This window comes from Jaculus jaculus, chromosome 17 (genome assembly GCF_020740685.1).
Source record: "Jaculus jaculus isolate mJacJac1 chromosome 17, mJacJac1.mat.Y.cur, whole genome shotgun sequence".
Lineage (NCBI taxonomy): Eukaryota > Metazoa > Chordata > Mammalia > Rodentia > Dipodidae > Jaculus > Jaculus jaculus.
The window spans coordinates 35553603-35575322 of NC_059118.1; the positions used below are offsets into that span (position 1 = coordinate 35553603).

At 38.5% G+C, this 21720-nt stretch overlaps 1 protein-coding gene across 1 annotated transcript; it reads left to right on the forward strand.

The window, feature by feature from the left end:
* The first annotated feature begins 297 nt into the window (after positions 1–297).
* On the forward strand, positions 298–20582 carry Dipk2a (divergent protein kinase domain 2A). The gene is made up of 3 exons (XM_004663628.2): positions 298–954; positions 13582–13885; positions 17799–20582. Exons 1-3 carry the CDS (start codon positions 298–300, stop codon positions 18128–18130), a joined length of 1293 nt encoding a protein of 430 aa, XP_004663685.1. The 3' UTR covers positions 18131–20582.
* Positions 20583–21720: the final 1138 nt, after the last annotated feature.

The following is a 21720-nucleotide window of genomic DNA, read 5'->3' on the forward strand; positions in this document are numbered from 1 at the left end:
CGCGGGCGCGCGGCCGTCGGTCCCGCGCTCCCTCCCCCCGGCGTGGGGCTATAACTTGGCTGGCGAGGAGGAGGCGCCGCCGGAGTCGGAGGGCGGGGAGCTCGGAGGAGGGAGCCAGCCGCAGAGTTGTGGAGACAAGCGGCTGGAGCAGTCGGCGGCCGGCCGGCCGGCGCCTTCCCGCTCCGCGCACACCTCCGCGGCGCCCTCGCTCCGTCCCGCGGCCCCGGCCCGGCGCTCTGCGGGCCTCGGCGCGGTGGGGCGGCCCGGGGGTGCCCTCGCCCACCCGGGGCGGGCGGGATGTGGCGCCTGGTGCCCCCGAAGCTGGGCCGCCTGTCCCGCTCGCTGAAGCTGGCGGCGCTGGGCAGCCTGTTGGTGCTGATGGTGCTGCACTCGCCGTCGCTGCTGGCCTCCTGGCAGCGCAACGAGCTCACCGACCGACGCTTCCTGCAGCTCAATAAGTGCCCGGCGTGCTTCGGCACGAGCTGGTGCCGCCGCTTCCTCAACGGGCAGGTGGGCTTCGAGGCGTGGGGCCGCCTGCGCCTGCTGGACTTCCTCAACGTGAAGAACGTGTACTTCGCGCAGTACGGCGAGCCCCGCGAGGGCGGCCGCCGCCGAGTGGTGCTCAAGCGCCTCGGCTCGCAGCGCGAGCTGGCGCAGCTCGACCAGAGCATCTGCAAGCGGGCCACCGGCCGCCCGCGCTGCGACCTGCTGCAGGCCATGCCCCGCACCGAGTTCGCGCGCCTCAACGGCGACGTGCGCCTGCTCACGCCCGAGGCGGTGGAGGGCTGGTCGGACCTGGTGCACTGCCCCTCGCAGCGCCTGCTCGACCGCCTGGTGCGCCGCTACGCCGAGACCAAGGACTCGGGCAGCTTCCTCCTGCGCAACCTCAAGGACTCGGAGCGCATGCAGCTGCTGCTCACGCTGGCCTTCAACCCCGAGCCGCTCGTGCTACAGGTAGGCGCGGGCCGGCGGGCCGGCGGGCGGGCGGGCGGGCGGGCGGGCGCCCCGACACCTAGACGCCGCCGCCGCCGCCGAGCCGTCGGCGCCGGAGGGAGCGCGTCCCCGACGCTCCCCAGCGCCCCGCCCGCGAGGTGCCTCCGCCCGGTCCCGCGAGCGCGGCGAGCCCCGGCCCCTGCCCCTCGCCGCAGCCCGAGAGCCGGCGCCCCGCCGGACCCCCTCGTCCCCCGGGGCTAGCCTAACTTTGCCCGCCGTCGTTCTTTGTTTTAGTTCCTAGCCCCTCGCTCTGCTAATTCGGGGACCAGGAGAGGAAGAAGCGGGGTGGGGAGAAGTGATGGGGGTGAGTCCGTAAGTCCTGATCCGGGAGGGAGTAGAATCTGGGCAGCGGGGGGCGTGAGGCCGCGCTGACTCCGGACTGGGAAGGTAAAGGCCGGGAGGGACCCCTCCACCCTGCCCTGTGACCTGCGCTGTTCATCTGGTAATCTGGATAGGTCAGGTCTCACCAACCAGCCAGGGAAGAGAAGGAAAGGCTGGCCTCTGGCCCAGCTGCCTTATTTGTTGTCTTCTGACATTATTTTGAAAATAAATAACCCTTTTAAGAGAATTGGGTGGAATTTTACTGGTGGCAAAAGAAAAAAAAAGCAGAGAATTCCCGTTTACTTTAGGAGCAGTTTGTGTTCACAGACCTACCCGGCTTTAGTGCTGTCTCCCCTGGTCAGTGATGTGGAGTCAGCACCCTGATAACTGCAGGAAAAGGCACCATTTATGATGTATGTCAAGTCCTAAGAAAATAATGACAAAATTAGTCACAAGTAATTTTGGTAGGATTCACATTTTTTTCTGTGCCGCTAGGAATGTCACTAATGTCTTCAGGGTTTGGACAGTGTGTTGCTTAAACTGCACGAATATAAATGTGCAGTATTTATGTGGCTCTTTTCCCATATCCCACTTTAACTAAAAGAAACCAGCTTTGATTAGTTGAGCAAAAATATGCTTAACACAAGCTTGTTCTCAGTGAAATTTTAATATGTGACCAAGTAAATGTTAAGGTGTTACAAGGATATACGTGATGGATTAACTTTAAAGTTTAAGTTTTTTTTTAAATTAAATACCATTGAACTTTAAAACTAGTTGAGCTTACTTTGAAGCATTATTTCATTCAGTCGTTCCCAAACTAGCTAATGTCTAAGGGATGTCCATATTTATGATACATGTGCATACTCCACACTTTTTTTTCTCCTAAACTATCTTTTCATTTTATGAAATAAAAACATTGTTTATTTCAGAAAGGTTGGTCTCCTGGAAAAAGCTTTAGTAATTTGGCTGAAGGAGATGATTCAAATCCATAGGATCCAAAAATGGAGCAGTTTGGTGATAAACATTTTTGTTTTTGCATTTAAAATACTGGTTCCCTATGGAATGGTTTTTATCATATCATTCTGGATGTTGTTGCTTTAGGACCAATAGATATTAAGGCTGATATCTTAAAAACAAGCATAGCTCTGGTATCTGAACTTGAACCTTTGATATGTGATTTTTATAAGGTCAACATGTCTCTTTCAGGAGCTTTTGTAATTTGGCAGTCTCTTGGCATTTTTAGTTTGATAGTTGAGATAGTGTGTTCTCTGACTATCTCTTCTCCCACACTTTTACCTATTTTCATCTTTAGTGAACATTTCCAAAAACTTTACAATTATTTTATTTTAAACTTCATAACAATTGCTCTAAGTAAATGGATGTATAGGGTAGGATGTGTTAGTATGGGAGAAAACATGGATCAGCAACCTTGTGGACTGGGGCAATTGTAAGTTGAATATTTAATTTATACAGCTCAGTTCCTAGGAATAGTAATAATTTATAGCTGATTACATTCTGTGATATAAATTGTGGAGTCTTTACTACCCATTATATTTTTAGCCTGATAAAGAATTAGAATAAGAGTTCTTAAAGTAAAATCTGTATGGTGTTGTTACTTTCCTTATAGAACTGTTGCTGTTTAATACTGAGTTTGAGAGTATGAGCAGTATTACTGAAGATTGTTGATGGTAGAAACCAGTAAAAGGAAAAGAATATCCACCTTCTTTATTCAGGTGTGTAGGTTTTCATATAGAAAAACAAATCATGGTGTTCCTTTTTGTTAGCTAGGCAAATTGCATTTTTAGTACATACAAGTTTCTGTAAAAGCAGTATTAAGATATTAATAGGGACAGAAAAATTCACTCGAATTTTGATCTCTACTAGTGTGTATGTGTGTAGGTTGCTTCGTGTCATTTTAGGTGTTTTGTTTTTGTTTTCTGAGGCAGGGTTTCTAGCTCAGGCTGACCTGGAATTCACTGTGTATTCTCAGGATGGCCTCGAACTCACGGAGATCCACCTACCTCTGCCTCCTGAGTGCTGGGATTAAAGGCGTGCGCCACCACACCCGGTTTACTTGCTGTCATTTTAAAAAGTGTGTTAAGGTATGAGTATAAGTTTTACAGCTCAAAGAGGAACTCTTTTTTTTTTTTTCCAGGAGAGGGAGCTACTTAATGAATTTGTGGATGCTTGGTGACAAACTAGATTTTTCTTTTCTTCTGTCGTCCACAATTTTGGGAAAAAAGAATTTTGAACTAATTTCATCAAGCCACTTTCACAAAACTTCTACACAGTAACCATGCTTCTAAGATAAGCATTTAAAAGTCCCCTTTGATCAGGTATTAAAAAAAAAAATACTTAGGGATCTAGCCCATTGACCTCTTTGAAAAATTGAAGCCTCTTATTAGGCCTTGAAAGGAGAAGACATATGCACATATACTTATGTTAGATATAGAGATTTGTGATAGAAATAATTCTGTTATGAAGCTGTGTAGGACTACAACTCTGGTGTTACTGTTTGGTGGCTTTACTGATTTGTAGGAGCTTGTGTAGCTTTTAGGAAAGTGGTTTGTCATAGAGTTATCTCCTGATGTTTATGCTACTAGTACCTTAATTTATCTGATACTGTCTTTTCTTCATTTTTTCACTGCTAAGAGATGGATTTTAAAGCCAAATATGGGGCTGGAGAGATGGCTTAGCGGTTAAGTGCTTGCCTGTGAAGCCTAAGGACCCCGGTTCGAGGCTTGATTCCCCAGGACCCACTTTAGCCAGATGCACAAGGGGGCGCACGCATCTGGAGTTTGTTTGCAGTGGTTAGAAGCCCTGGCGCGCCCACTCTGCTCGCTCGCTCGCTCTCGCGCTCTGTCTCTCTCTCTCTCTGCCTCTTTCTCTCTCTGTCTGTTGCTCTCAAATAAATAAATAAAATTAAAAAAAAAATTTAAAGCCAAATATGACATGCTCTTGTAGTGGAAAAAAACTGGTAGAGACTTTTGTTGTTGTGTAACAGCAATCTTCAGTTATTGTTAGAAAGTGTTATAGTAATTGGGAAGATAGCAAGTTGCTTACTGTTAAATTTTCTGTTATTATTTGTACTAACCTGTTCTAGAATTTAGAAGGTATAAGGGTGTGTGTGTGTGTGTGTGTGTGTGTGTGTGTGTGTAGAGGAATAAGGCTGTCTGGATGTTCTTGAATCTCCTGCAGCCCTACATACTATCTTTGACCAACCTGTGAGCTCTGATGATGATCTTATTTAAAGGAAATGAAAAATGCTCTTGGTCATTTTACAGAGAAGAACTGAATTTGTTTTTACTATCATGTTGGTAATATGCCTGAAATTTTCTGAATTTTGGTTTGAACAAGACTTACTTATGTTAGTTTTTGGTTTTTCGAGGTAAGCATTTCACTCTAGCTCAGGCTGATCTGGAATTCACTCTGTATTCTCAGGGTGACCTCAAACACTCCACGATCCTTCTACCTCTGACTCCTAGTGCTGGGATTAAAGGCTTGTGCCACCATGTCCAGCTAAGACTTAATTTTTATGCAGTTATCATTGTGTAAGCTGTGGCCTTTACGTTTTTATTTTACTTCTTGTAAGTGGCAAAGCATTTATGTAGGTCCTGATATGTGGTAACCACTGAAAAAATGTTAGAAAATAAGGGGAAAGTGCTGCCCATTAGTCCTCTAGTGCATTTATAACAGTCTTGAAGCTATTTGGAGTGTGGATCATTTTAAATGAACTGTGTCTTAGTTATACTGATTTCTTCCATGCTGCAGAACTTTAAAAGAGCACATTAAAAAGAATGCATTTTCAGTGTGTCACTGAAAATAGTTTATTTATTTATTTGACAGAGAGAGAGAGAATGAACATGCCAGGGCCCCCCAGCCACTGCAGATGAACTCCAGATGCGTGCATCCCCTTGTGCATCTGGCTAACGTGGGTCCTGGGGAATAAAACCTGGGTCCTTTGGCTTTGTAGGCAAGTGGCTTAACCGCTAAACCATCCCTCCAGCCCTGAAAATAGTTTTGAAATAAAAGATTGACATAATAAAACAATTATGTTAGGACAAGTTGATAAGCTTTCTTTTTTTTTTAAGATTCACTTTCTCTCTATATAATGGCTAGGTTAGGTCCTTTCCTTCTGCATCAGCAGCCTGAGGCTCAGGCATTCTTGACTTGAGAGGTGTTTGTTGTTGTTTTGGCTTATCTTCTGAATTTGGCTTTAACTAATGGATTTAATTAAGCTTTTCTACAAGGGGATTAGAAGATTTGAGTACTAGATCTCTGCAAGGGTGTGAGTTCGAGGTCACAATCAATAATCTTTCAGGTGTTTGTTACCACCCCAATTTTTGCACACATGAAATTAGATTAAAAGAGAGACTTATTTTGAGATGAACAAAGAAATAAATACTCAGCCTAGGATCGAGGGGACAGAAACCTTTTTGACACCCTGTCCTGACTTTTGGATTTATCCACATCTTTTGACCATTGTTCATTTTCTCTTTGGTGTTTCAAACAGTTTCCCACTGTTCTTTATATTTCTAAGGGTTAGTACATACTCCTTATACACGGGGAATAGTAACCTTGGCTTTTGTTGTTGTTTCCTACTTGGTTTTTTTGGTGCGGGGTTCTGTTTTCTGACCAGACCATGGGTGGTCAGTTTCCCAGAGGATCATCAGACTGGTTTTTCAGATTTTTTATTTGGACTTGTGGCTTTGGCCTGCTGTCGTTTGCTGCTGACTCTCCATAGAAAGCTGACTTTTTATTGCTTTACTTTCCACTCCTAAATATTAAATTAATAATAGCCTTTCTTACACATCAGTGAACTTTCGTAAGTGGTTGAAAGATGTCTTAAGACTGAATGATGAGTCTGAGATGAGGGTTATTTGTTGTAGTCAGGGACTCTGGAAAGTTTCATGGGTCCTGGGGAATCGAACCTGGGTACTTTGGCTTTGCAGGCAAGTGCCTTAACCACTAAGCCATCTCTTCAGCCTGTGCTTTTTAATGAGTAAGATGAAGGATGTTAATACTTATCTAAAATACTTTTTTTAAAAGAACATTTTATTTACTTATTTACTGGAGAGAAAGAGAGAGGGGAGAGCAAAGCACATAGAGAGAATGGGTGCTCCCGGGCCTTGAAGCCACTGCAAACAAACACCAGATGCATGCACCATCATCTGGCTTTATGTGGTTACTGGGGAATTGAACTTGGGACCCTAGGCTTCTCAGGCAAGCACCTTAACTGCTAAGACATCTCTCCAACCCTAAAAAGACTTTTAAAGAGGACAGGAGAGAGGATAATTAAAGCAGTAAAGTGTAAAATACTTTAGGTTATAAAGTCTTTGGAATATATTCTTTACAAGCTGGTTTGTTCAGTTTTTAGACAGTAATAGTTGAAAAGTTCTTTCACACGTTATGCTGTTCTCAGAAGTATACAAGTATACTTCACTTAGGCGAACATTCAAATGTCACTTCCTTCTGTATAGACTTCATGTATAACTACATAGTTACTACTTCAGGCTCTAGTTTGTTGGAAGGAAGTAGTTCTTTGTGTCTAGCTCTACTTCCTACCTCTGCCTCCCAAGGGCTGGGATTAAAGGCATGCACTACCACTCCCAGCTTGGAAGTAAGTAGTTTTAAAGGTGGTTTCTGGATTTGTTTCATATGAAGTAAAATGAATAGGATGAGTACTTTAGGAATGTGGGTTTACTTAAGGATTCAGACTATGTAGCAAATCATTTTTTTCTGTGAATCATTAATTATAACTTAATACATTGGTGAATGACATAAAACAGCAATTACATTTGGGTTACTTGTGGGCAAACTCTTAACCAAGTTAGTGGTGGAAGCAGGTGTTTCAGGACTCTCAGTTTTTTCCTCTCTAGTGTTCTTTAGAGTTTTAGCTGGGAAGACATCTGTCAGAAATAGCATGGCATTGCTTCATTGTGCCAGTAAGTGATCTGTGCGCCCGGAGACAGAGTCAGAGTGACAGGTCAGGGTACAGTTTGCACAGCCTTTACTTTCCGGAGAATTAAGTTTAGGCAGTAAAGAACAAGGTAATTTCAGATTGTCTGTACTATGAAGAGAATAAGAAGGATATCTAGTGATAAGAGAATTGGATTGATAATGGGATAGTATTTTGCAGTGGACAGCCAGGAAAGGGTATATTAAAGCTGGATGTGGCTGATGAGAAAAAGCCAGTGGGGCAGAGTTCTGTGGACTCGAGTCCCAAGTGAGGTGGAGCATGGAGGTAGAGGAAGAAAGATAGTAGAATACACAGTGGAAGTGGGCAAGGATTGAATGTTGCACAGCCAGTAACGGAGCCGGATGAGATAAGGCTTTACTCCCAGAGCAGTAGAATAAAAAAGAAGTGGTTTCAGCAGAGCTTTGGTTTTAAAGAAACATGGAGGGAGGCTTTGTACTTGTTTGTGGTAAAGTTAAAGGTAGTTTGGGTCAACATGAAAAGTGGAGGCTCATGAGACGTAAGTTACGGCAAAGCAGTGAGGCCCAGTGTAATTTGGAGAAATAACTTCCAAAACTTGCTGTTGGGCAAAGGTCTTAGGGAAAAGGATAAAAAAGCAACTACTATGTGACTTTCTTCCTGTAAGAAAGCTCAGAGCAGAGGTGGGCCAAGGAAACACTTTTGTTTGATCTTCAATTTATGACAACAAGAATACTAATTTCAGTAAACTAGCACTAGATTTTTAGCACATTTCTGTTTTCCCCCTGAAGAGTTGTGCTGCTAATTCAGTTTTGTTTTGTTTTTTAAAGGAACTAGGAAAGTTGGGACTTTTTGGACTAAGGAAAGTGGATTGCAGTCCTAGGTTACTGGGTCTAAAAGAAGCTTGTGTTTTGTATTTGTGTTTTAATGGGAGCAAATGTTTGAGTATGACATTTGTAGTTGCATTTTCAAGTTAAAAAAGGATAAGATTTGCAGGTTGTTGGGGTGGCCAGAAAGGATCCACTGGGACTAGTATAGTTAGGCATATTTAAAGATCTTATCTGAGCGAGTTGCTGATGGGCATTTCTTAAAGATAGTCTAAAGATGTTTTATTTTATTTGATGTTGCTAGTTTTTTGTTGTTAGTATGTTGTGACATAGGTTTCCAGTTTGGGATAGGGCTGTCTGGCATTGCGTTCAGTGAAGAACCTTGCTATTTTCAAGGCATTGCTAAGTGTTGTTGGAATTTGAGGTAGAACATACCCTAAGACTTAAAACATCTTGAGCTGGTTGAACTCCAGCAGTATTTGCAGTAGATTTAGCCACTACAGAGTAGTATACGTTAAGAGGCTAAGATCGTGGAAAAGTTCTAGCAAGGTTTAGGTAGCCATTATAGCAATTTTACCATCTTTCTCCTCTAGGCAGTTCCCACACTATGTACACAGTCCGTCACCAGCACAGCACATTAACCGACATGTATGAACAGCTGTTACAACATGTATTACCACAATGGCATTTCATTAAGATTTGGGCTTTCAAAAATAATTTTAAATTAAACCTGTATCATTTCTATGCTTTTAATAGCATTTACTTTAGAATGTAAGTTTTCTCTTAAAAGTTAATCTTTGGTGGTGACACATCTCTCATGTTCATTTTATCATTTGAGGTGAACTGCAGTTACATAGTTTTTAGTAGAATGCTGTAAGGTTATAAATGACTGTAAAGCCTGTATATTTCTTGTATGGAAAAATTTTGGAATATAGTATCTGAACACTAATTTTGATTACATAAGAGGTTAAAAAAAGACAATAGAACACGAGCATTTTTACAGTTGACTTCATTTTAATATCTTAATCTAGTGCCATTTGTGGCAAAGAAAGAACTTTCTAAGCTGTGATTTCTTCTTTTATAAAACTGGGATATCATTTATATTTCACCATGTTCATCAGGTAATCCTGTTAGTACTTTTTAAAGAACTGCTTACCAAAATCCAGATATTTATCCAGAAATATTATTATTTTTCTAATAAGTAGATATTGTTACCCTCCAGTGCATCCAAGAGCCACTAAATTGAGAAATACCTTCATTACCTTCTAGAAGCATCTAATTTATAATAGAATATAAAAATTAGTTACCAAATTTCCATAAGAATATAATGCTATAAAAATACAGATTCATCACACTTCAGCTTGTTTTGTACTTGTCAGTAAACACCATAAAGCAAATTCCAAATGCTGACATAACGTTGTACCATCTAAATAAAACCAAATTAATAGTGTCACATTGAATAATAAAAGGGAATGTGAATTCAAAGAAATGTAGAGCTGCTGGATTTCCTGAATTGTAAATCTCACTCATTCTTATCAGTGGCAGTGTTAATTGGCCTATAGTCTCATAATAAAGGCTAAGCCAGTCCAGCTATGGTTCTTTCTGCAATATTCAAAATGTTTAAGACAGATTGTTTCCACTTTTCAATCCAATATCCTGTTTAAGAATTTTCTCAGACTTTAGCAAAATAATAATAATGCACACACTACACAGCAGCATTCCACAAACAGATATGATGTTGCAAAAATAGTGTAAGATTGTTCACCCATTGTGATCTCTATCTAGGCTGAGTCTGAGGATTATATTTGGCCGACTGGAGCTGAGGCAGTTAAGAACATTTCTAGTCATGTTAAAGCAGAAACTGTCTTAGCAATGTGAAAAAAGCTCATGAAACCTCAGTGAAAGTAAAAGGGAAATGGCTTGAGGTATTGGGAGTCTGAAAAGGGGTCAAGAAAGGATAAGGGATCAGTGTTTCAGGTAAAGATGTAAAGGTTGAGGTGGATGTCCTACTCAGTCCATATTCCACTTATATGGACTGTGCCTTAAAGGCAGAAATTGTGTTAAATATTACATACTATAGTAACTAATATAACTGGAGCTGCAGAGAGATGGCTCAGCAGTTAAGGATGCTTGCTTACAAAGCCTAATGGCTGGGTTTAATTCCCCAGTACCCTCGTAAAGCCAGATGAGCAAGCTGGCACATATGTCTTGAATTCATTTGCTGTTGCCCGAGGCCTTGGTGCACCCATTCTCTCCCTTTCTTCTTCCCTTCCTCTTTTCATCCTCTTCTTTCTCTTTTCCTTCTTCCTTGTTTTTTCTTCCTTGCAAATAAATAATCAAAAAAACCCTAATATAACTGGATTTTCTAATTTTCATAATATTGGTTTGTACATTGTATATCATCTCCCTGTTATTTTTTCTTATGATGGAAGATGACCTTAGTGGTTTTGGAATATGGCTTTTAGATACTGTCTCTGCATACAGTAGTCATCCTTATTACTTGAGTTTTCATGGTGTCAAGGAGCTTTGGTTTTATTACCTAAAACAAACTAAAAGCCTAGGTATGGTAATTTCTATTATGTTTAGTAGTCAAAACATTTTACAAATATTTGCAAATTATAATGAAAGCATATATATGAGATCTTAGGAGTTAATCATGTTGGTTTAATTCTTCAAAATTCTTTCTGTCTCTCTCAAAGTTCTTTCTGCTAGAGGTTGAACCCAGGGCCTCACACATTCTGTGTAAGTGCTGTGTCACTGAGCTACATGCCAGACTCAGAGTCTGGTTTTAATTTTTATAACTCATATTAATATTTTATAATATTAAGTTGGTTTCCTTGGTTGTCACTACCTTCATATATTTAGAAATACACAAGTACAAAAGTAAATGTGTAATTTTACAACTGTTTTGTAGCTTTGTACATTTTAATATTTACTTTTACAACTTTTGCATATTGTGCTCTATGGTGTAGTAAATCCTGATGAAATGTTTTGAAATATTAAGTGGAATCTCATTGAACTAGGATTGGTACTGCTCTGTTTCAAGATTCTTTTAATGGAAAAGTATTGACATATTGTTTTCTATTGTAAATAGTTTTAAATAAGAAACTAAAGACCTCTATTATAAACTTCTTATCCTAGCTACTCTGTAGGAATTTGGTAATCAGAAAGAACTTGTATTTTATGTTGCTTGATATATTTAACAAACCTAAATTCTAATGAAGTTAAATTTCTCTCTCATTCTGCTTGACCATGGAGATTTGATGTTTAAGCCAGAATTACTTTGATGCAATTGCAAATATTTTGGCTTCCTCTGAACTTTTTTTTTTGTACTGTGGTATATTGACTAGAATTCTCTTCACATTAATGAACTCTAGCTATTTTGATTATACAATAATTTTTTTTGTCATGAGAGCAAATGGTATAAATTCACCCATTAGCGTTCTTCCTGAAGATGAGGTAGCACACTGAGAAAGAGCTGTAGGGCTTTTCTGAAGTGAGGCACAAGATTTCAGTTTTAATTGTCAAATCACTGTGTAAGCACAAGGCTGTTCAGTGTGACATTTGTTCAGATATTTTGCCCTCTTCTGTGAGGGACTCAGGTAATGAAGTGTAGATTGACTGCCAGTTGGAAAGGTTCCAAAAACAAAGAGACAGTTGTACATGCGCAGATGTTGGCAGGGCTCCCTTTTCTCCTGTTGTCAAAGACCATTTTATTTCCACAAAGATATGTTTGTATCTGCTCTGCAATATGGCAGGTGAATAATATACCAATAGTGATTGAGGGAGGAGTTGCTGCTTCTACTTTTTACATGACACAATATGATTTCACATATTTACTTGCTTTTTGGTTTCTTTTTTTATTAGGGATTTTGTTCATGAATTCTGGGAAGTAGCTGAATCTTTTGTAATCAGCTGTGTAATGAAAATGTCAAGGTCATGAGATATTTTAAATTGTAAGGAAAAAGTGGAAAAATTACGTGAGTTATAAATTGTTTTCACACTGCACATTGAACATGAGCAGTCTATCACTTCTCCCAGTGCCAATAGAAATTTAAAATTTTACCAAGAATGAAAACATGCTTACCTCTGATTTCTAAAGAATCAGTAGCTATGGTCTCTGACATAAAATCAAATCCATTAATTTACTATATTTAAAGATTCACAGCTTTTTCATATAATTAGAATTTTGCCAACAAACTGCAAATAGTAAAATTTAAAAGAAAAAGTTGTATATACAGAGTCATTATTGTGGGTTGTGCATTGATAGACTTTAAGGGGAGCATAAATAAGAATTAGGTACTGTGAATGAAATTCTTCAAGTTCTAAAGATCTTTTGCTTTATAGCTGATAAAATTTTTAATGTAAGAATAGTCTTTTGATAATTAAAATGCAGGAAAAATTAATATTGCCTTTTTAGTACTATGCAAAGTAGATTTCATCATTATGGTATTTTTCAAACATTCAAAAATAGTGCCTCTTTTTAAAAAAATATTTTTTAATGTACTTATTTATTGGAGAGAGAGGGAGAATGGGCACACCAGTGCCTACCGCCATTGCAGACGAACTCCAGACACATGTGCCACCTTGTGCACCTGGCTTACTTGGATTCTGGGAAATCGAACCAAGGTCCTTTGGCTTTGTAGGCAAGGACCATAAAGGCTAAGCCATCTCTCCAGCTCCCAATAGTACCTCTATGTAGAATGTTCAGTTTTCAGTGATGGAAATGGGCCATGTGGGTTCTCTTTAGTGTTTTGTTATAAAATATACTTGATACTGTCTTCCCAGTTCACCTTCACTCCACATGAGTGCTTAAATACCATCTCATTTTTTTTCCCCACTTAGAGTACTAGAGTGACACAAAGCTATGGGCTTGTGATCTTGTACGTGATGTTTGAAATAGCTCTCCCCAACCTTTTTCTTCACGCATTCATTCTGTACTGACATATCTTAGCAGGAAGGTATCTTAGGTAGGGCTGGAAATGTAACTCAGTGATACAGTGTTTGCTATACACAAGGTCCTCAGTGGAATTCCTAACATGCCCCCCCCTCAAAAAAAAATGTCAACATAGCTATGCTGAAAATGACTTTATGGTTCTGGAAAACATTATTTTGATTAAGGATGATAATCTTTCCAGTAGTTGTATAGCACATTAGAAAACCTACCCTAGATGGGAGAGAGAATTTTTCTGCTGGGCATAGGGGAACAGAAAATGTGTTCGGGGAAAGAAAACAGTCTTATTATAATATAATGTTATTATTATATTTAATATATCTATATATAATATAATAAGCAAGGCTTATCAAATCTTGTTTAGCTTTAAAATATAGCCCTTTTTTTCCACCTTTTTTCAGGTCTATAGAAATGGTAGAAGTTATGGGGGGAATGAAGTTTTATCTGTCATGAGCTGTTCCTAGTTAAAATGTCTAATGAGCATATCTGGGGAGAGAACTAGGATGTCATTATCAGAATCTCTATTAATACTGAGGTGATTATTTTTATAGAGTTTTCCATCTGATGAAGGTTGGCCATTTGCAAAATATCTTGGTGCATGTGGAAGAATGGTGGCTGTAAATTATGTTGGAGAAGAACTGTGGAGTTACTTTAATGCACCATGGGAGAAAAGAGTTGATCTCGCTTGGCAGCTAATGGAAATAGCAGAACAGCTTACAAACAATGACTTTGAATTTGCACTCTACCTCTTGGACGTCAGCTTTGACAATTTTGCAGTTGGTCCTCGAGATGGGAAGGTAATCATTGTGGATGCTGAAAATGTTTTAGTTGCTGACAAAAGATTAATTAGACAAAGTAAGTATATAAATTTAAGGTTTGTTTTCTGTGTCAAAATAATGTTCATATTTGTATGAAGCAAGCCTTGAGCTTTTTCCTAATATGACAGCCTTGGTTTTTTGTTTGTTTTATATAATCAGGATCAACAAATATATACATACACATTGTACTCTTAGAGCTTCTTCATAGTCAGTAAAATATCCTTGAATTTAAATGAATACAAATATTGTGTGTTTGTATGTTTACACATGTCTTTTTCAAACTTTGCCATATTTGGTGGTTTAGTATATAGCTAAAACTCAGTCATGGCCCCAAATGTGTTTGCACAATTGAATGGAAGGGTTGTAAACATATGTTAACAGTAAAAGGTTTCTGAATGTGAATGGCACAGTGCTCAGAAGTTAATTCAGAACGAAGCACATAATGATCCAAGGTGTTTCTGGCAGCACTTGCCTGTGTGGTAAGATGCAACTTCACTGCGGCTGTAGGCCTAATACACATTATTCCTGTCTTTCATGTTCATGTGTCACACCATATAGTTTAACTGGTGCTTCCTAGAACACTCTACCTTAGATTCAAAACTGTTGTATCTTAAGAATTATATTGTTTTTGTTGTGCAAAGTGTAGACCATAATAGTTAAATTACAGAAAACAGACTTGATATTTTCTTATTGTCATTCCTTAGCATGGAAATATTATATTGTGTTAAAATATTTAATTTTAAAATTTGCTGTTTGAGTTTCTGATGTAAGTTTCATAAAAAAAAATCAGTGAATTTTGGCATGGGATTAGGTCAGACAGAGTTGCCAAGAGTTTTAAAAATAGCCTTAAATGTACTTGTGCCATTTTCTACTATATATTTTTGCTAGATGACATTCTTAGTATTGATGATTTCAAAATCCAAATATTGATCAGCTCTAAAAACCACTGAAGGAACTCTGTGTCCTACAGTGTCAAGATTGAATTCTTTATGTAAAAATAAATTTACATTTTTCTGTATAATAAATGATAGAATTATGTATAACAAATAATTGTTTTAGCATAAATTTCCTTATGTTTATCAATAGATGTTTGCCAAACTGAGTCATGTAAAACTTTCTTGGGAAATAAGGGATTGCAGGTGGGAAAAGTTCCAAGAATCCTGGCTTAAGAGTGTAGTGCAATATTTTGTTCCATCTTCCAGACAGCTACTTTGATGATGGATGAATTTGTTCAGTAGGTTGTTCTTGGTTCCTTGAAATCTCCACAGTAGTGAGCCATCTTAGTGATTTCCAACACTACAGATCTGATCTTAAGTTCAACGTGATTATTGCTTCTCATTTAAAAATTGGCTTTCATTTATCTGTAAGCTCTTCACATGATAGATAGGCAAAGTATTTTAAGCATTTTGAAATTTAAATGTCATAGTAGATTTAAAAGTTTCAGGGGACAGTCTATATTCTAGAACTAATTCCATTAGGGGGAAAAACAAAAAAACTAAAGAAAAAGAAGGCTGGGTCATTTAACCTACAATTTCAGTTCTCAGAAAAGTGAGGTAGAAGGATCTCAAGTTTGATGTCATCGTAGGCTGAATATTGAGTTCTAGAACAGCTGGGGCTATAGCAGGAGACCTTGTCTCTCAAAAAGCCAGTCAGATAAATAGAAAGGTTGTTGCTTCCTAATGAGGATCCTAGCCTATTACATCCTAGCTCCTCCTCTCGTGGTATAGGAGAGAGGAGGAATGTTGGAGTAGTAGAAATTGCAAATCTGTACACCTGGAAACATAGGTAATGTGGCACCAGTATATTTACCATTTCCATATGATTTTGGTGTGATGCTCCCTATATACATTTGCCTATTAGTTGTTCAGATTCTGTGCCGTTTGACTATTTCTCTACTTGCCATCGAGGTCCTATCCACAGGGAATCAAGCCCTGCTAGACTGTCCTAGTGCCCTTCTATTTCTTCCTGCAATTATGTTGTTATAGGGCTATTGGCCATGCTTTTCTTCTTGAAAGTTGTATAGTTTAGTAGTTTTTAGCATATTGACATAGATGTTCAATTTCCCTAAACATCTAAATTTTTCATTCCATTTTTGGTAAAAAATTAATATTTATTATTTTATTCTGTGTGACATTAGTTGTTAGTTTTATACCAAATAATTCATAGCCTTACTGAATCCAGCTTTATACCTCCTATGTTTTTGCATTTCATATGTTTCCCATGTTATGTACGGCTCCAGTGGCTCCAATGCTACCTTGGGCTCTGGTCAGCTCTTCTCAGTATCTCATGGTAGGCTTCTCTTCTCAGTATTTCATGCTAGATCTCTAGCCATCTTACAAAAGGTCTTACCTGTTCATTCTCTTTTCACTTTCTAGTAAATAATTTTTTTTTTAAACTGGGAAGTTCAGGTTTTGGTTTGGCAGCCCCCTCAGTGTCCTTGTCTAGCTAAAGCAACACACAGTGCAATCTTTCTTAGATGATAGATCATATTAGAACCTGTGTCAGTTCTCAGCTTCTTACTCTGTTCAGTTTCTTTTACCTCCCTTTAAACAAGTATGTATAAGATCCATCCTGCTTCCTCCTACCTTTCTACTGTGTCTGAAAGCATTGCTGATTTTCCTTACTCTTCCTCTTAGTTTTCATATTTGACCCATTGGAACCTGACTTAGATGTCTGCTTTTGCCATAAGCCGTCTATAAGTAGGCATATTGGAGAAGTAACCCTTGATTAGTAACTTGAAATTTTTTTCTCTTTGGCCTGCCTTCTAGAATACTGGCATGTTTTCCTTATTTAAATGGTTCTGATGATCTCACTTTGTTTATATACAAATGCTTTACAAAGCCAGTGTGACTTGGTTCTATTCTATATCATTAAAAAAAAAAAAAAAAAACACATATTTGAAAGCAGAGAGACAGAGAATGAGAGAGGGAGAGAGAATGGGCACACCAGGGCTTCTTGCCTCTGCAAACAAACTTCAGATTCATGAGCCACTTTGTGCATCTGGCTTTACTGGGTAATCTATTACCCTTCATATTTCAGGATTTATTTTCTTTGCCAAATGAATCTTTTCTTCTAGGCTTTCCTAGATGCTATCAGTGCCTTCTCTACATATAGCTAGCTACTTTCCACCTGGGCTCTCTCAGGCACATAAGTCCGGATATTCTAATTATGCTCGTAAAGTCAGTTCAAGTCTGGTTCTAGTACACATATGACAAGCCCACCTCAATACCTTATGACTATATTATAACATACTTGCACCATTATGTTAGTAATACCTACATTGCCATTTAGCTATAACCTGGAACTTTGCCCATACTCTTCTTACGTGTTTATTTTTGTCTCAAACATTTCTCATTCTGACTTTTATGCCTGGATGTTCTTTGGTTGCTGTGATTGTCTTAGTTCTTCCTGGCTTTAGTTAAAGCTTACTTTCTAGGGAACATATGATCGTGTGTTGTACAACTTGTTTCTTCAGCCTCCCCTGTCCCTGCCTTAAACTCTCCACAGTAAGCCTTTCATAGTTTCCTCACCTGTCTGGACCAGTACTGTATGTGCATGCCCTTGAAGATACTGTACCTTGAGCACACATTGTTGTTTTGCACATTTCTTTTTATACCTACATTTTTTCCTTTTAATTATTAATTTTTTTTAGTACCATACAAAGAATTAGGTTTTGTTAGGGTGTATTTCAAGCAAATTTTGCTTCTTTTCCTCTGTCCTCGAAGGGGTTGGGAAGATGGCTCAGCCATTGAAGGTGCGTGCTTCCTTCTCTCCTCGTCCCTCACTTCCCCATGTGCTTTCCCTACCCTAGCTTCTGTTCTCAATGCAGTCTTCTATGCTCCGAGCAGAAGTGCTATATCGTCTATATGAGTAGAATATTCTCTTTGGGAAACAGTAAGAGCTTTGTTTTAAAATATATTTTTCTCCTTGTGTTTTCTTTTTATTCACAGATAAACCAGAAAATTGGGATGTGTGGTATGAAAGCAAATTTGATGACTGTGATAAGGAGGCTTGCTTATCATTTTCAAAAGAAATTCTTTGTGCTCGTGTCACTGTGGACCACAACTATTATGCTGTTTGTCAAAATCTTTTATCCAGACATGCCACCTGGCGTGGCACTTCTGGAGGACTTCTTCATGATCCACCAAGTGAAATTGCCAAAGATGGCCGACTGGAGGCCTTGCTCGATGAGTGTGCCAACCCAAAGAAGCGCTATGGCCGATTCCAGGCTGCAAAAGAGCTGCGTGAATATCTAGCACAATTAAGTAACAATGTAAGGTAGTCTATGGTAAACCGTTATCCTTTTTTTTGTTTTTAATTTCTTTCACTGAATAGCACTGCTAAAACTAAACCACCAAAAACTATCTGGAAAAGAAAAATTTGGAAGTGTTACATTCAGAAGATGCTGAACTTGCATTGATAATTTTTACATTAACATCTGTCAAAACATTATATTTCAAAGTTCACATGATGCTTCTGCAAATAAGTATGTTCTTAGACTGTTGAGACTTGAGACATCATTGACTGCCACCTTCCCAATGCCTGAGTGGATTACTGAATATTGTTAAGCTATTGGAAAGGAGTCTGATAGTTATATGGCTTGTGTACCAAACGGTACTTGGTACTTGGTTTGCATTACTATCATGATTTTGTGAATCTCTTGCATTTGTTTACTTTGAATGTCAAGTTTGATCGGCCTGTTTTATAGGCCACTTTTACCTTCAGATGTATAGTATGATTTTCCATTTTTAAATATTTTACACATTCTGGTTACTATAGCTGTTCACTTAAATTTTAACTAGTTTTCATTCAGTGCTGTGCGGTACATATTTACTGGTAGGGCTGGATTCCCAGGTTTACTGTGCTTTCTACAGACAGTTGAATATTTCATTCTGTAAATAATGCCCTTCTTCCCCAGCTTCTGTGATTTCACCATTGCATGATGCCACTTCAAATTACTTAAGGAGTACATGTCTCTATGCCAGTTGTTATAAGTACACTGAACATGAAATTCAGCTGTGCTGTGACATGTCATTGCGTCCTTTCCTAGCGGCTTTCAGAAGGGTACACTAGCAGTCTACACCTTGATGCTAATTTTGGTTGAGAAAAAATAGAACCCATTATTTTTTAAATGCTGACTAGTCCAAAATAGTAACTCATATGCCAAAGAAATATTAGACATAGTTCAATGTTTAGAATTTAAACTAGAATTGATCACCTTATCTTACTTCCAATATTTTAACTCTTGTCGTTATTAAATTGAAATATACTTGCTTCTTCCTCAGTGTTGACACTTAAGCTACTGCTTTCAAAAATACATAACTAAAGATACTCTACCCTTTTATTCACTGTTAGTTTTGTAAAATTAATGATAGTCAGTGTTAGAGTTTGATCAGGTACCAGAATCTTTATTTATAGATGTACTAATAACTTATTTACTGTAACACAAATAATTACCCATCTTCCCAGAAAGGTTTTCTTTACTCAAGCATTAGAAATCAAATTGAAATATGTGGATAAAAATTAACAATGTGTAAACTTTGATACATTTTACAATGCTCTATAAGCTGACTATCATAGATAAGGCAGTGTTTTTCTATTTAAGTTACTGTTTGTGTTTACAGCAGTTTGGGGTAGTGTGCAGTAACTAGTTCTGGACCGGCCTTCTCTAAATCAGAAGTTCTTAAAATATGCACAGCCAAAGCCAAGTTTTTCAATTTCATTCCTTCGGTAGCTATTTATTGAGCATCAGCTCCATGCCAGGCATGCTAGTAGCTGCTATACACTGTCTGAACATGACATGGTTAAGTGACTTTATCGACATTCAGTGTAAGTACTTCTCACCTGAAGGAGCACAACTTAGGCGATGCTTTCACGTTGTTCTGGTGGACATTCTGCTTGAGTCATCGAAAATTAGCCTGTTATGAAAGGAGGATGAAATCAGTAAAAGTTAATACTGGAAAGAATCGTGTAAGAGATCTCCGTTACCTAATAGATTGTATTATGTTCATTTTTATGCATCAGAATCTTGCATAGCTCTCAATGAAACATTTTAAGTGCTAACTTTTTACAACTTTGTAGTTTTTAGGGGAGTAGGAAAAATCACTCAACCTTCATTGGCTTCGTATTCAAAGCTATAATAAAATACATAATTTCAAACTAGAACACCTTTTCTATTTCATCTGTCTTCACAACACACGTTAGCGTGGCACTCAGAGGAATTATGTCTACTTTGGAAACATCTTTCTTGGGAAGATTGACTGATTTCGACTGCAGAACATGGTGGGAGAAAGCACTGTCAACAGCAAGAGTGTTTTGGGTTTGGTCAGTTTGTGTTTTTATAATTACATTTCCCCTCATGAGATTATTGGATTTTTTTTTTTTTAATCTTTGGAGAAGATTGAGAAGATAGTAAAATTAGAAATTAAAAATTACAGGGAAAATATGTATGTGAAAAGCAATAAATATTTTGTTCACTTTGCTATCAAGATGTTCACTATCAGATATTTATTATATAGCAGCAATTTATATTTTTAATCATTGCCCATTAATAGACGCAGTAAAATATTTTTGAATCAGACATTTGGAGTTTGTATGTGCATTAAAATTGTCTTTTGTACTGTAAGTTGCTGTTTAATTTGAATATTTTATCAGAACTGTCTCCCTGTGCCTTTATAATATAAAGTTGTTTCTGCAACTTTTAAATCTTAATAAAGAGTACTTTAAGAACCATACTTTTCAGACTATCTCTTCAACTATTCAGAATTTTCCTGAGTGAATAATAATTCTTATCCTCTACTCTCACATGCATTTTTATTATACTTTTTGAAAACTGTCTTGGTCAGATATAATTTGAGCTTAAGGTATATGCTTTATTTTTTAGTAATAGTAATTTTTTAAACTTACTACTAAAATGAGATTAGAAAAAATGGGACTTTTCAAATACAAATAAGAATGCTATGGTGAACACCAGTGTAACTTATTACACTGACTTTCAAGTTAGTGTTAATGTTGCCAATTTTACTTCATCCTAACCCAGCCTGCTTAATTTGCTTTGAAGCAAATTTGGTCTGTTATTTTATTAATGTGCATGCATTTTTTATAAAACCACAATACTACTTCACATCTCCCACAGTTGACAGTAATTTCTCATTATCACCAAAATAGGAAAGATTTTCATAAAAATTTAAGGTCCACCCATAGAAATTTTGAACCATTCTGATTACAAGGAGAGATTTCAGGATCAGTCAAGATAATAACTGAAGTGGAGTGAGACACAATAAAGATGTAAATCAATGCATTCAAAGTGACATTAACCCAACCAAACCATTCTGACTTTGAAAGGATATCAAGGAGTTACTGGGAAAATGGGTGAAGCATCCTGCTTTACCTCAGGGAAACGAAATGATAGGGAAAATTTTGTAGAATACTTATTTCAGTTAATTCACTTTAGAAATGTTTGTAATTCCCGATGCATTGATAAATCTAAGCAATGGTCATACTGAAGCTAGTAAACATCCGTTGGGTCAGGAGGATAGCTGAGCTTACAGGTCAACGTCATGTGGGAAGTAAGCACCAGTAAGCAAACCAGTAGCCCAGTGCATCCATTAGTGAAAGTACACAGAATGGAGGAGCTTGCTAAAGAGTGCCAGATCAAGCAGTTCTATATGTCTTGGGTTTTCCCAAGGAGGGTTTTCCCTAGACATAGGCTAGAGAGGAAAAAGAGCTTTCTCTAAAGGAGACTAAGGGGGCCAGTTTGCCTTTTTAGGAAACAGATCAGTAAAACATGCTCAGCAGGGTTGGAATTGTGTTGATTTAGCTTTTGTGTGTGTCCATGTTATCACAGTACTGAAAGAGGGCCATTCTTGGCTG